The sequence below is a fragment of the Plectropomus leopardus genome, chromosome 21, assembly GCF_026936395.1.
Source record: "Plectropomus leopardus strain MGB_pleo_1.0 chromosome 21, ASM2693639v1, whole genome shotgun sequence".
NCBI classification, from domain to species: domain Eukaryota; kingdom Metazoa; phylum Chordata; class Actinopteri; order Perciformes; family Serranidae; genus Plectropomus; species Plectropomus leopardus.
In genome coordinates this window covers 12,834,206-12,848,755 of record NC_142196.1, presented here as the reverse complement: position 1 = coordinate 12,848,755, position 14,550 = coordinate 12,834,206, and the positions used below count along the sequence as shown (strand labels likewise).

The 14,550-nt window shown below is 38.9% G+C and overlaps 1 protein-coding gene across 3 annotated transcripts in view; it reads left to right on the top strand.

The window, feature by feature from the left end:
* The window catches only part of mllt10 (MLLT10 histone lysine methyltransferase DOT1L cofactor), a 53,235-nt gene that overhangs the window by 9,528 nt on the left and 29,157 nt on the right, over positions 1-14,550 (top strand). For 2 of the 3 annotated variants that reach the window (XM_042510239.2, XM_088071804.1), the window contains exons 4-7: positions 2,335-2,444; positions 3,323-3,426; positions 3,819-3,912; positions 8,307-8,396. In XM_042510239.2, coding sequence (XP_042366173.1) covers positions 2,335-2,444; positions 3,323-3,426; positions 3,819-3,912; positions 8,307-8,396 — 398 coding nt within the window. The remainder of the gene's footprint in view (positions 1-2,334; positions 2,445-3,322; positions 3,427-3,818; positions 3,913-8,306; positions 8,397-14,550) is intronic. The other variant, XM_088071805.1, reaches the window with a different exon arrangement.

Genomic DNA, 14,550 nt, shown 5'->3' with positions numbered 1-14,550 from the left:
GAGAAGAAAGGAGACAGAAATTAAGTTTACAGCTGCTGCTGCTTCTTGCCTCTGTTTTTGTCCTCTTTAAGTCTAGATACCGACTAAATATTGGTGCTCTTTTAATTGTAGGGTTTTAATACATCTGTGACATGCATATATTTAAAGAGATTTGATGAAAACAAGTGAAAATCAGCAACAGGTCAGAGCCAAGAAATACTAGATAAGTGGCAGCAGAAGAGCATTTTCTAATTTGTACTGGTGTGGTTTCACTGTACTTGTAGTTCTTTACCTGCTGCAGTAAGTACAACATTAACTACCTAACACTGTCATCATGGTTTTACCCGAGTTTACCACGGAAGCTCATAAAGCCATTATCAAGAACTGACAGTCTTTTTGTTTGTTTCAAACCACATATACCACATTTTAGCCTTATTATCAGTTAAATTTAGGCTCATGTTCTCAACAGATTGTTCCCTGATAATGTCTTGGAGTATGGGATGTTTGTTAAAGGATGCTTTGTTGGCTGTTTGGGGTGTAAAAGTGTGAATACTCAGTTTGAGGAGGAAGGCTGTGCCACTTTTTATAGTCCTGTTTTATAGGCCTCTTCCAGATTCTTGGAGGGACTTCAAAACAACAACATGCCCCCATTTCACACCCGCTGCCTCCCCTCTGTCCCGCCCTCTGCCCTCCTCCCCCTGTCCCGCTCACCAGGTCAAAGGCAGGTCAGGGGTTCAACTGTAAGTTTAAGCCTGTTTTTGTTTCCGCTATGGGGGAAAAACAGACACCTCCAGCGTGGCAGGAGACTCCCACCTCCATTTGACCTCGCGTTGACCGCCTTCTGCTCCTCCTCAGCTCGTCGTCAATTCTGCTGCCACTCCACTATGCCCCACTGTCATCCCACCGCCCCCAGTTTGTCTTCACTGACAGGCAGCTGTGTGTGTTAGGGCTCAATAAACGGCTACTTAGATAGATTAACTACCAGGTTGCAAATTCTACATTTACGATGTAGCATTTCAAAGTTGAACCCAAAGTTTAATTTATGTTTAATGTGTGAATGTGAATGGAACCAAAACTACAATTTGGCATATTAATGATGGGTCCAGACCACATTTTAGGGTTTCCCACACATTCATTTATTTGTGGCGACCTGCCATGATTAAAACATCTGTCGCCACAAATAGATTTTCTGTATTTGGAGCTGGACCATTCATTAGGTGCGCTGTTGAAAGATCTAGATACCGTTCTGTTATTCATTGCGTCACACTCAAAAACCATAGAGCACATTCTGGGCACAGACGGAGAAAAGTTTGCATTCACTTGCAGCAGCTGCTCCTCTCATCCATTGATCTGATCTGATCTGATCAGCTCTTAACAGATCAACAGAGCAATTATCTGTCCCGCAAGTCACAAACTGCTGCTGAGGAGATAAAAAAGTCACGGATAGCTCTGCCCGCGCTGCGTTCACGAACCCACAAAAACCTCAGAATTTAGAGAGGGGATACCAAATGACACATAGGGATACACTGGTATTGGGAAAAGTTTACTGTCATCAGCTAGAGCCACACATACACTCTTATTCTGTGGGAAACAGTGTGTTAGTGCTAGAGTCAAATAAGTATTATCTGCTATTGCCTTTAGGCGTGGTCCATTTTGGGTTCACATTGACAATAAATCCAAGTTTCATGGACTGACAACTAACACATTCAAAGGACTATTTTGAGTTGTGCTGCGCATTTGCCCGTCTTTTGTGGAGTCTGACAGCTTTTTTTAAAATTCTTCACAAAGGTCACAAAGAGGTCAGGAGGAAATACCTGGACATTGAAACTGTGCTGGACTTTATGGACTTAAGTGACACCGTGCAGATAGAGTCAGAGGAGATGAGGTATCATGTAGTGCAGCGTGATGGATGAGAAGGGAATCATGATTGGCTGCCCTTGTTTAGTTGTTTGATCCTCATCAGAGTTGAAAAAGCTGCACTCATACCAACTCAAATATACCAGGCCAAAGTGCTGCAAAGTCAGTTATGCATTTAGAGTAGAGACGTCACATTTTTTAGAGCCTGTGTCATGAGTTACAACTCAAAAGAATGCGCAGGAAAAGGCTGTTTTTTGTTTTACCCAGTTGATAAAGTTCTGTTGGTGATATATGGAGCAGTTCAGGTTATAAGGCAACTATCAGTCCTTTGCAACTTGCAACCAACATATGGAATGAATGCAGTTCTTCACTCTTATTCCTTCTCAAGACCTTCACAGATGGTTTTTAATCATCACGTAAACTCTGAAGTGTTGCCACAAACTTTTTGCAATCACACATGTTCAGAGGTTGATGGTTGTTTTCTGTGTGTGTTTGCAGGCTGGGCCCATGTCGTTTGTGCCCTTTACATACCTGAAGTGGAGTTCGCGAATGTCTCAACCATGGAGCCCATAGTGCTCCAATCTGTGCCACATGAGCGCTACAACAAGGTAACAGAACGCATCTATGCATTTAGACACCACACCACACACACAATGTAACTCTGATGGACGGGGTCAGTTTTTGGAATTACAGTGGTTCTCCTGCTCATCTAAAATCCATTAGGTGTGTCATGACCATCAATCTTTTATAGTAATGACCATAACTTTGATACAAAGCATGTATCAAGATATTATTTTCACTTCCTGTTTCAAAAATGAATGCCAACAGACTGTTTTTGTTCAGAGGAATGGAAATATGGAATGTTTTTTTGCATCAGATATTACACATTTAACAGTTAAAATAGCTCTTAAAAAGAGGTTAAAGAAATACCCGACGGCACACAACACCAGCCCCTCTCCTAACAAAACATGGTTTTGTTAAAGAATATCTGACAATATACTCATTGAATTCAATAAAAGAACTCTCTTGGACATTTTATTTTTCTGTCACTGTACATTATATTTTATAGTAGTGCTGCTGTCATTTTTAATCTGTATGAAATTTTTACTGATTATTTAGATAGTGTGGGTACTTGCTGTCATTACTGTAATTATTTTCATTAGTAGTTTTATTATTGTTGTTGTTATGGTTTGTTTTTGCAGTTTGCCTGTTTTCTTTTAGTCTTTTGTTCCCTTGCCTTGGATTTTTAATTACATACTTATTTTTTTTCCCTATGATGTAATGTGTACTTGTTTTGAACCCATGAAGAATAGTTTCTACCTTGGTAGTCGCTAATGGGATCCAAATAAAGAAAGAGTGTGTGTGTGTGTGTGTGTGTGTGTGTGTGTGTGTGTGTGTGTGTGTGTGTGTGTGTGTGTGTGTGTGTGTGTGTGTGTGTGTGTGTGTGTGCGCGTTTGTGCGCGTTTGTGCGTGGGTGCGTGTGCAGACATGTTATATCTGTGAGGACCAGGGCAGAGAAAGTAAAGCCGCCACTGGAGCCTGTATGACCTGCAACAAACATGGCTGCAGGCAGGCCTTCCATGTCACATGGTGAGACCCGTTCACATCACATCAACCTCACTAGACAAAGAAAGACACTGTTTCTGCTGTTTCACACACTAGAGTACACACACTAAGTAAAGACTTGTAGATTTGATATACTTGTGAGTAATGTAGTAGAAAAAAACTTTGAGTCACTGTGAATATTGAAGATTTTCATGTATTCCGAACTGTAACGACATCACAGCCTGCTGTAGAGTGGTCAAACCTGGATTTTTATGCTATGTCTGCTTCTGCTTCCTTGGGTTCAAATCATACTGTTTCATGATCGGTACTTGATGGTATTATGATACTTATTGTGTTACAATGTCACACATACATTTAAGAAAGTCTTCTGGTCTTTTTACCTCTCTTTATTGCCTTTACACTCGTCTCTGCTGCAGTGCCCAGTTTGCGGGGTTGTTGTGTGAGGAACAAGGATCGGACGCAGACAATGTCAAGTACTGTGGATATTGCAAATACCACCACAGCAAATTGGTAAGTGTCATCTCATATTTTTGTCTACAGATCTTTTGATCCTCTAAACCACAACCTCACACATCACTAGACAGTAGGTCATTATTCTCAACTTTCTTTTCTGTTGTTCCCATAACCCATTCTGCGCATGTAAGGGAAAAAAAATTGATTTGGTTATGATTAATCATTGACTGTACCAGTTAATCAGGGAGGAAGCTTGTTTTTTGTAAATATTGTGGTATAAATGTACAAGCTGACAATTGCTTGCAGTAGGGTAGAAGATTAATCGCAAAAGTTATATCTCTTTCTTTTTTTTAACCACCCAGTAACAATGATTAATTTGTGTCAAAAAGGTCTCTTATACAACCAATAAAGGGTTTACTAATGTAGGCGGGACCATGTGGTGGTAGGTAATTAACAGATTTCTTGATTGGCTCCGAGAGGCTTTTTACAAAAGCGTAGATCTTTTTTTTGTCTGTTTACAACTTTATGCTCAAGGACAACCAAAGATATGTCTACCTTTGCACGCTAAAAGGCCATCTCAACTCGCAACTTTGACTTGTCAACAACAGCTACCCACACAGCGCCCCTAGCTGCATATCTGCTGTCGATGCATTGCCACTGCTTTACTGCAGCGTTCTAAAACTTCAGATTAGCAACGATAGCTAGTGTTTTGCTTGTATTAGACTCACTGTCTTCCCTTCAGAACTAAGCATTGATTTCACTGTATGTATTTTATTTATGAAACCACTCTAACTGGTGTGTTGGACATCTTGCAGCAGACACAGTGTTAGTTGCACTTCACTACATATATATGCATGAGAGTATCTTAAGGCTATGTGTCTCCTAACAGTTTGATTGCTGATTCATGTCTTTTTTTGTTCCGCTAACTACAAGCACGGATGACCATGTAGAGTTAACACACACATACTGGCTCGGTTGGAACACAGTGAGAAATACCTTTCATCTTGTGAATGACTTCTCTGCTGCCACTTGAGAGATGACCCACCATCACCTCTTCCCTCTTCTTTTTCTTGTGTCTCTACCTGCCTTAGCCCTTCACAGCCCTGTCCTTCTCCTTGATACTACTTCCCCGTCTCCTCTACCTCTCCATCTTTTGTCCAACGTTTCCTCCGTTGTCAGTTTCTTTTTTCCTGCTTGGCCATCTCTCTCCTTCAGTCAGCTTCCGGTCTCTGTTGGCCTCTACCCCCTTCCCCTCCATCTATCTTTCTCCCCCATCTGCTTCCTCTTTCACAAGACCACTGAATCCATCCCCCCACTGCCTGCCTCTTTTCCACCTGTCCTTTACCCTCCATCTTTCCATTTCCATCTACTCTTATTCCCCCTCCCTTCCTGATGCCTCTAATCTCTCTAATAGTGGCCCAGGGTCCCCTCCACTCCCTTGTGTATTAGTACTAAGCCCAGAGTGGGTACAGCGGGTTGGTTCTGCAGATGCTCTATAGTGTCCTTTTGAGCTTGGTCAGGCTTAAACATTATTTCTGTATGTTAAATTCTGTAGTAAATATTTCAGTGATTTATTTCTCAAGTCTCCCGTGCTGTCAGTTAGATTTTATTTTTTAGTCAGCAGCAGTAGTAGAAGGGGCTTTAGTGCTGCTTTACATAAATTGGACACATTGTTTCAATAAAGTTGCAATGTCAGTTCAGTTGGCTTTTTCTTCTTTTCTAGGTGGTGTGCTAAGTATAGTGATATTTATGGTGTAAATGAGTATAACGATCAACCTAAAAAAGACAGAAGCACAGTCTCTTTTGTCTGCACTTCAGATTTTCTTGCCAAACAATTGGCGATCACTCCTGAAAAGCACATTGCTAGTTTCTAGTCCTTGATAGCTACCTTATCTTTAGTAGTCTGTTAGCTTTGCTCTGACTATGCAACCAGCATAAAGCAAACCTGATAGGTGGATAGCTAGCCCATTGTCAAGCAGAATTCAATCAGATAAGAGAAGAATGAAAAGGATAGGCATATCAACACACCAATCCAACAACTGGATATGCAGAGCAAATGTGTTTTTAGTGCACGTTTACTGAAGAGACGCCCTGTTGTGATCCAGATTTTGTTCCACATCTCCAATAGTTAATAACCTGTAACAAGGTATACACGTGTGCATATACACACTGCACCAGTTTGGGGATGGACGCAAATATGAATAACAGTAGCGTGACCTAACTATTGTAATTTCTGAAACAATGGTAGGCTAGAAACACAGGACAGGCTTTATTTGTAGTTTACACACACACACACACACACACAGATGACATTTTGCAATGTTAACAAATGCTGATGGAAAGACTCATGCTGTTATATTGATCGTGTATGAATGGCTTTGGATGCTGGGGCATAATGTCATTAAGCTGGGATTGTATGGATGACAGGAATGTACGAGAGGGAATCAATGACGAGAAAAGCAATGTTGTTAGCAGAGTGGGTTTCATAAAATACCACTTGATGGATGTTTACGGCATGTTAGCAACATATGGTATTTGACTGGACTCTGTCAGTGGCCAAATTTAATTTCAAACTTTGATTATACTTCATCAACACTGTGAATAATTTGTCCTTATTTGGTAGGGTCACTTTTAAAGCATTTTTCAATACACATTACTGGATACATGCGCTGAAATGTCATTTGTAACATATTTAACTAGATTATAAAATATATATATATATATATATATATATATATATATATATATATATATATATATATATATATATATATATATATATATATATAATATTTATATATTCTAAATATGTAGAACTATTTTGGGAATGCTTCAAAGCCATCATGCTGTGCTAATTCGTCCGAATCTTATATTTCCATGCCAAAAACACCAGCGTACTTTCCTCTGCTGTTATCTTCTGGCAGGTGCTCTGCATGCACTTTTTAAAACATTTGTGTGAAATTGCCTTACATGAATTTTACTTAGTGCCCAAATAGTAAGGGAGCGTTGCTCTATGTCCTCACTGAATACCTTAAATATGCACCTCTGTTACATCATGTAAAACACGTACTGTGCACTCGACCGGAGACATAACTGCTCTAAAATGCGTTAGTACTTGCTATCTTTCCACATTTGTACTTTTTAAACAAAAATACATGTTTTATATTTTGATATATATTGTGTTTTTTACTGGAAATTACATAAAATATAGCCAATGGTAAGTAGGTTTTTAAGGATGGTCATTTACCAGAAACTTTAAGTTTCCTAATGATCTCTGAGCAGACAGCTGCTTTCCTATTTAATTTAGTTAAATAAGGAGTTAATATTTGATTAACTTCCTCATTTTGTTTTTTCGTCTATTGTTGAGCTTTCAGATTGAGCAACAGGAATAAACAGAAATGGCGTCCAATAAAAGTTCAACTCAAAATGGTAGCATAATGTCGCTTGCTGAAACATTTTAGTAGAAAACACTAAAACAATGCACTCAAATCTGCAGAGAATATATAACTAAAAATAAAGCAAGATTGAGTGATACAATTGTTTTTTATTTTTTCAGGCTTTGAGTGGAATAAAAATCTTGTATTCTTCAATAGTATTAGTATAGTAGTATTTGTTGATCTTTTTCCTATGTGCTGTACAGTATGTCAGTATGGAAATCCAGATTTAGACTTTAAAAGGGAAGAGATTGCCAGTGAGCTGTATGTGAGGCCAGGAGAGGAGGATTTATCCCATGGTGCACCAGGTTGCCTTGGAGAGTCAGCTTTACATGAAATGCCAAAAGAAACACAGTCTCTGGTCATAGATCTGTACTTTTGAATAGAGACTGGGTAAACACACGCCTTGATCTATGCCTGGAGGTAATTTGGCTGTAATTTGAGGATGTAGTTGTTTATCACCATGGCAACACATGCTATGAGCAAGAGCAAGCTGACTTGGACTGAGATCGATAACCAAGACCTCTCAAAAGTGTCCCATGATGCCTCTTTAGATCCTAGCTCTGGCAAAGGAGTTTTAAAACAGCAGTGAAACACAACTTATGGTGGTGTCGGGCCTTACTGTTGCCCTCAGTCTTGATTGTTTTTTCTAATGTGTAGTATTGACGGATTTTCAACACTTGAATGACTTAGCCCAATGGTTTCTTTGGTCAATGAAGTTTGAACAGAGGAGCAGTGGAGGTATAATGCATTTTTGTTTTAATACTGTCACCATGCATTTTTTACTTAATTGTGACCAATAAGTTAACTCATAACCACCAATTCCAACCAATGCTTGTGACAATGTTTTTGACTGTCTTTTAATTTTGAATTTTCCTTAAGTTCAGTCAGCCTTTTCTAGTTTAAGTTTTAATTATTATTATTTTTTTTTATCATAGAGTTCTTTTTTTGGTCTAATTTTAGACTCTCTTCTTTGGACTTCATCCAGTAACTTGGAGTTCCTCTTTACCTTTTTAGCGAAGGAGCAGGGGCCGTGGTAGTAGGTCTCAAAGCTTAAGTGACTCTCCCTCTCAGTGTATGGATAGACCCCCAGACACGGACAAGAAGGTAAGACAGCCCTCAGATCTTACCCTCTCTATGCCTCCAAACCACCAACTGTGACTCCACCAGAAACACACGCCCTCACTGTTACATGCTCACACTGTGCAGGCACAGGCAAATTCACGGAAAAGCATTGATCAATAATACTTTTCAGCGGTTCTTGTAATGGCTTTATAATGAGCATTTATGGAGTCAGTCTTTGAATATATTGGCAGGACATTATTTATGACAAGCGGAGTCTCAGAAGACATATTTTAGTTTGAATTAACAAGGCAAATGGAAAAAGAGGTGTGTGGTTTTGATTCATTATTGTAGACGTAGGTGTCATATCTTAATATATTATATGTTGGCAATTAAAAAAACAGCAGATGTCGACCCTTAAGTCAGTTGATCTGAGAAAAATGAGTGACTTGTTTTGAAATGGATAAAGGTCCTTGAAAAGAATTCATTTGGTATCTTGTAGTAATTTATTTATATTTTTTTCAAGGTAAAACCTATAGATGTTATTGATTTGAGCATACTGTGTTTAACATCACACCTCATAATGCATCAATCTGTCCTTCAGCTTTTCAAAAGGTCTTTAATATATAACAAGTCCTTTTAATTTGATGTCCAAGTGAGTGCTGTGATTGTTTTATATATACTCCGTATCAGTTGCATTTGGATTGGTCTTTAACTGTGAGTATGACTGCAGCTCACTAACACCCACCAGTGATCGCAGCCTTTAATGAATGCTACATTAGTGTGACTTAATCAGTCACAGCTGTTAGCAGAACATGTAATCACAGGCTGCGAAAAATCTGAATTTGCACGAGGTGTCAAGTCATCTGTTCCACTTTTTGTTTTTTGTCATGTGTATGGAGCCCTTATAGGACCGGAGTACAACTTTTGCGGGCCAGTATTGGGCCACATACACGCTAATATATTTTATTTTCAAAACTGTGTGTTTAAACAAGAGCAATCACTTTACATACAAGAGTTTTAGTATCCCATCAGAAATAATCTATGTAATAATTTATGCTTGATTTTATTTTTATTTGGAGCTGGAGTGTTCATTAGGAGCACTATTGGAACATTTATACTATTTGGTTTTTTCACGGCCCCCCCCCAGAACGCATGCTATACGCATTGGATCACCTCTGACTGAGTCGACAGATCAAATAATTGACAAGTGACTCAAACTCCTTAAACAGCTGCTGAGGAAAAAAAGGACTCATGATGAGTTCTGCCTATGCTGTGTTCACAGACCCGCAAAAACATCAGAATTTAGAGAGGGGGCACTGAATGATAAAAAAAAAAAGGGACACACACATACACAAGATTGAAAAGAGTTTGCTGAACCCCCAACTCCTGTCCTCAGCTACCACCACACATAGATTTTAATTCTGTGGGAAACACGCACGACCATTCAGGTTCACTGGGCATACAGATGCTGATTCTTTGCTGCCGGTTACTCAGCCACAGAAAATACTATGGAGATAGTAAAAAGTAAGACCAGAGAAAACCAGCGTTGGATTTTGTTTTTTTTTTTTTTGTTTTTTTTGACCGACAAAAAAAAGGAACTGTTACTGAAAGAAAAATGAGTGCAATGTGGTCAAGGAGCAGAAAGCAGATTGGGAATCGTTACAAAGCAAATATGGCGGCATATAAGCGCCGTACCAAAAGCAGTATCCTTGAAGGAAGTCATGGCAGTGGGAAAGGACTAGCGTTATGCTACACACATAAGAAGAATTTTATGACACAAACGTGTTAGTGTGGATGTAGCCTTGGAGTGTAACAGGTAGGTAGAAATATTCAGCTCTGTGTTGTATAAATATAGAATGTACTAAAGTAGCCACATGACTGTCCCTTTACAGTTGAGCTGTTTAGAAAGTTTTCTCTATAGTGTCATTGATTCTTGTCACCCAACTCTCCAACAGTGTGCCCTGTGTGGACAGCACTTTGAAAATGCATCCATCCTTACTCTCTTCTTAAGTAGCAATCACCGGGAAGAGTTTACAGCATCCAAATATTGAAGTTGGTGTCAGTGTGTGAAGTTAATCAAGCACTTCACAGCAAAGTGCATTGCAGCAAACAAAGGATGCTTATTAGATAAAACAAGCAAGAACAAGTACTTAACATACTCAGACATGAGTCAGAGCTTTTGTGTGTGTGTGTGTGTGTGTGTGTGTGAGAGAGAGAGAGAGAGAGAGAGAGAGAGAGAGAGAATTTTTAGCCTGAGGGAAACTTGGTCCAGACCACCTCACTGTTTAACAAATGTGGATCACAACAGGATTTTTATCTGGCAACAATAAAATGTTTTATAAGATGACATTTTAATCAAGTTGTACAATTCTGCTCGGTCATCTAAAATGCTCTCCATATGTCCCTGATATTTAATGCAGCTGCACACTGCATACTAAGTGCATTCGTAAAACCAATTTAATTTGGTCAGGGGATGCTTTAAAATCTGCATTAGAAAGATGTTGCCTGTATAAAACAGTATAAACCTACTGTGAAAACAATCACAAATGAAAGCTCTGGGCGAAAATGAAAATATTACAAATGTCTGCTGCAACTTTCTAATTAAATAAATTCAACTCTGCAAGCATATATTATATAGATGCCTATAGAGATGCCTTGCTGTAGCAAGTTTTATGTAAAATCAGTCTTAAACAAATTAGTATAACAACTGATACAGACAGATTTAATGGACCAAAGTAAAATATGACAGGGCTACACAATGCTGATATTGATCTTTCAAATCAGCTCAGTGCTTGTACGTTTTTGTTATGATGAGCATAAAATTAAGAGGATTAGCATAGTGAAAATTGTCTTCTTTTTTCCTAAAAATACATCATGGAATTCAGTTATCTCAGTTTTGTTTTTAAGGAAGGAAGAATTGATGGGTGCATTTTGTAGGTGTCTGTGCAGTCAGCTCCTGCTTGTTTTTGTCACCCGAATGACTTGACAAACAATTGTTCAAATGAAATTCAACCTCTGAATGAAATGTTCATTTTTAGATGAGATGTTGCATTTATTTGTACACCTTTGTTTATGCAGAAAGCTGAGGAGAGATTTTGAAAATGATGCTGTGCCAAAAAGACTTATTTACTTTGAGTTCCATTTTTCTATCTTTTTTTTTTAATTTAAGTCATAGTTAATGTTTTTGATAGACAAGCATGAAACACGACAATAGATGTTTCATTGTGTTCGGTCATAAAATAATCAGTGGAATCAAAATTGAGAATTTAGCATGTTGTGTGATGTTTTATCCTTCTTAGTCATTGTGTCAAACAATACCAGCTTCAGCGTGTGTATCCATATACCATCCAGCCCTTCTTCTCTGGCTTTTGTTAATTTTGTCTTATTTGCATTAGTCAGAGTATCCTCCCTCTCACTCATTTGCACTCTGTCACACACACACACACACACACACACACACACACACACACACACACACACACACACACATTCTCTCTCTATATCCACCTTCCAGGGTCAGAGATCAGTAGGCTCAGGTGTGTGTGTGTGTGTGTGTGTGTGTGTGTGTGTGTGTGTGTGTGTGTGTGTGTGTGTGTGTGTGTGTGTGTGTGTGTGTGTGTGTGTGTGTGTGTGTCTCCACACATCCACTCATGCATTTGTTATGTGGTTTCGAGGCTCAGATGTAAACCCACTTCATGTTAGACCCTGCAGTCAAACTACAGCAGGGGCTAAAACATCCCCACACTGGCCACTTAGACAAAGCCTGCAGGAAATACACACACACATCTATACATACACAATGGCTCGTCAGAAATCCTGCAGGAAACTGCACAGGGGAATTCCTGCCAGGCCAGGGCGGATTATTTTCCCCCTTACTTCCTGTTCCTCCATTTCCCCCCGCCGCCTTCCCTCTCCTCTCCTCAGCCCCCCTCCCCTCTGTGTCTGCATCTTCCTCCTGTGGCCACTGCGTTGACTTGTGAAGCATTTAAGATGCATGTTCCATTAAAATTAAAAGGCGATACTTTTTGCTTTGCATCATCGGTGCAGGCCCTTAATTTCTTACATAACCTAGCTAAGATTAGGGACTTTTATTTTATTTTATTTGTCTTTAAGCATCGCAGCAAAGAAATTACCACAACCTAATACACACTGTGCAGTACAACAGGAAGTTTGTTTTAAAATAGTGTTTGAACAATTAATTGACTGATGAATTAACAGGAAATGATTGAATTATAGTTTTGATAATTTATTATTTTTTGTCAAGCAAACATGAGTAAAACTTTCTCTGGTTTCAGCCTCTCAAATGTGAAGATGTGCTGTTTTGTCTTTGTTTTATAGAATTATAGGATGAATATTTTTAGATTTCAGACTGTAGGTTTGGCAGAAACAATTAACTTAGGGTCTGAGACTTACTTATGGGCATTGTTTACTATGTTCTACCATTGTATTAATAAAATAAAACAATTGATAGATAGTTACAGCAAGTGTTGTTAGGACACTGGAGATTCTAACTTACAATACAATACCTTGAAAAATATTGATTTTTAATACCACAGAGAAAAATTAACATTGAAGGCACAGAATTTCATTTTGTTGATTAAAAGATAAAAATGAAAAATCTTGTCTTTTCTTGGTTAGTGGCAGAGAACAGCATAATGATTGTAGCAAACATTAACAATAAAAGAGAGCAAGAAAACACAACCGACACTGATGTATTGATAATGCAGAAAATGAGTACTTTTTTCAAATATTTAGAACTGATATGTATCAGTAAATGTCTGCTTTTGACAAAACTAGTTATTTAATGCATTTAGTTTGAGCGTTAAATGCAAAAATCAAGAGGCCTGCTTGTACCAAGAGAGCAAAGAAAGTTCAAAGCATATATTTTCGGAGCTGTAAAGAAAACCGTTGCAAGAAATAATGTGTGTCTCCTGAAAGGGGAGTTTCCCAGTTCAGAGCCCCATGACCAGCGTCCGACATAGACAGAGAGGATTTCAGCCCGCCGTTGTATTGCTCATTGCTCAGGGGTTTGTTGATAAATAGACGTGGCCCTCTTTCGCTGTCACAACTCATATTTACCCCACACAGACTCAAAGAGCACTCGGACATGTCAAATGATCAGGCTGCTAATGGTCAGCAAAAGAGAAAGAGGGGAAATGACACGCTGAAAGGCTTTGTCTCTGCCTGTATAATCAATTGACCTGATTGATAAGGGTGTGTCAGGGGTACATTGTGTGTGTGTTATGTTTCCCACGCCCAGTGCTTCGGGTCCTCGTGTGTGTGTGTGTGTGTGTGTGTGTGTGTGTGTGTGTGTGTGTGTGTGTGTGTGTGTGTGTGTGTGTGTGTGTGTGTGTGTGTGTGTGTGTGTGTGTGTGTGTGTGTGTGTGTGTGTTATCCGACCCTCTCAGCTCAGCCTCTGTCCATCAACACCTACCTCTGGAATGTTAATGAAAAACAACAAGGGAATCCCAAAGAATTTACCTCTCTGTCTTTTCTCTCACTCGCCTTTCCTGCAGTGCCGTCTCTCCTTTCTGTTGCAGTAAATACTGTTTAAGTTAACCATCTTACTCTGTTTAGTCACCCACAGTTTATACTATGTTTCTCATTTGTTATCTGCTTTCTGCAACAAGTTTGCAAAGTAGGTAGAGATCATCAGACACAATTTTTCCTTCTGAAAACGATTCCTAATGCTGAACTTGCACATAAGCCAAAAGTGAAGACTGGCCCAATACCACTGCATTAAAAAAAATATACAGATATATCACTAACCCTGTATAGATGTGAAATAATTGCTTTTATTGTTGTATGGCATTGCTCAGGTTGACCCCTTTGTAAAACATGAACAGATATGAACAGAGAGAATGGCTCCCACAGTCATGGGAAAACTAGAAAAGTAATGGAATCCCACAATCTCATTTTCCAGGTCTGGAAAAGTCATGGAATTAGTAAAATCTTTTAAAGTTGTGGAACAGTTACGTGGAATTTGGTCTCTGTAATGAAATTTAAAGTTCCAGTAATTTTCCTTGGATAACCTTCTATGTAATGTGGCATTTTATGTCACTTCAATTGATTATCTTTGACGGTTCAACTGTTGGTCTGATAAAGCAAGCGCTTTAAAGATACCAAACTTTTTTATTTCATTTTTCACTATTTTGTTCCATTTTATAGACTAAACTGTTGCTTGATTAGGTGAAAT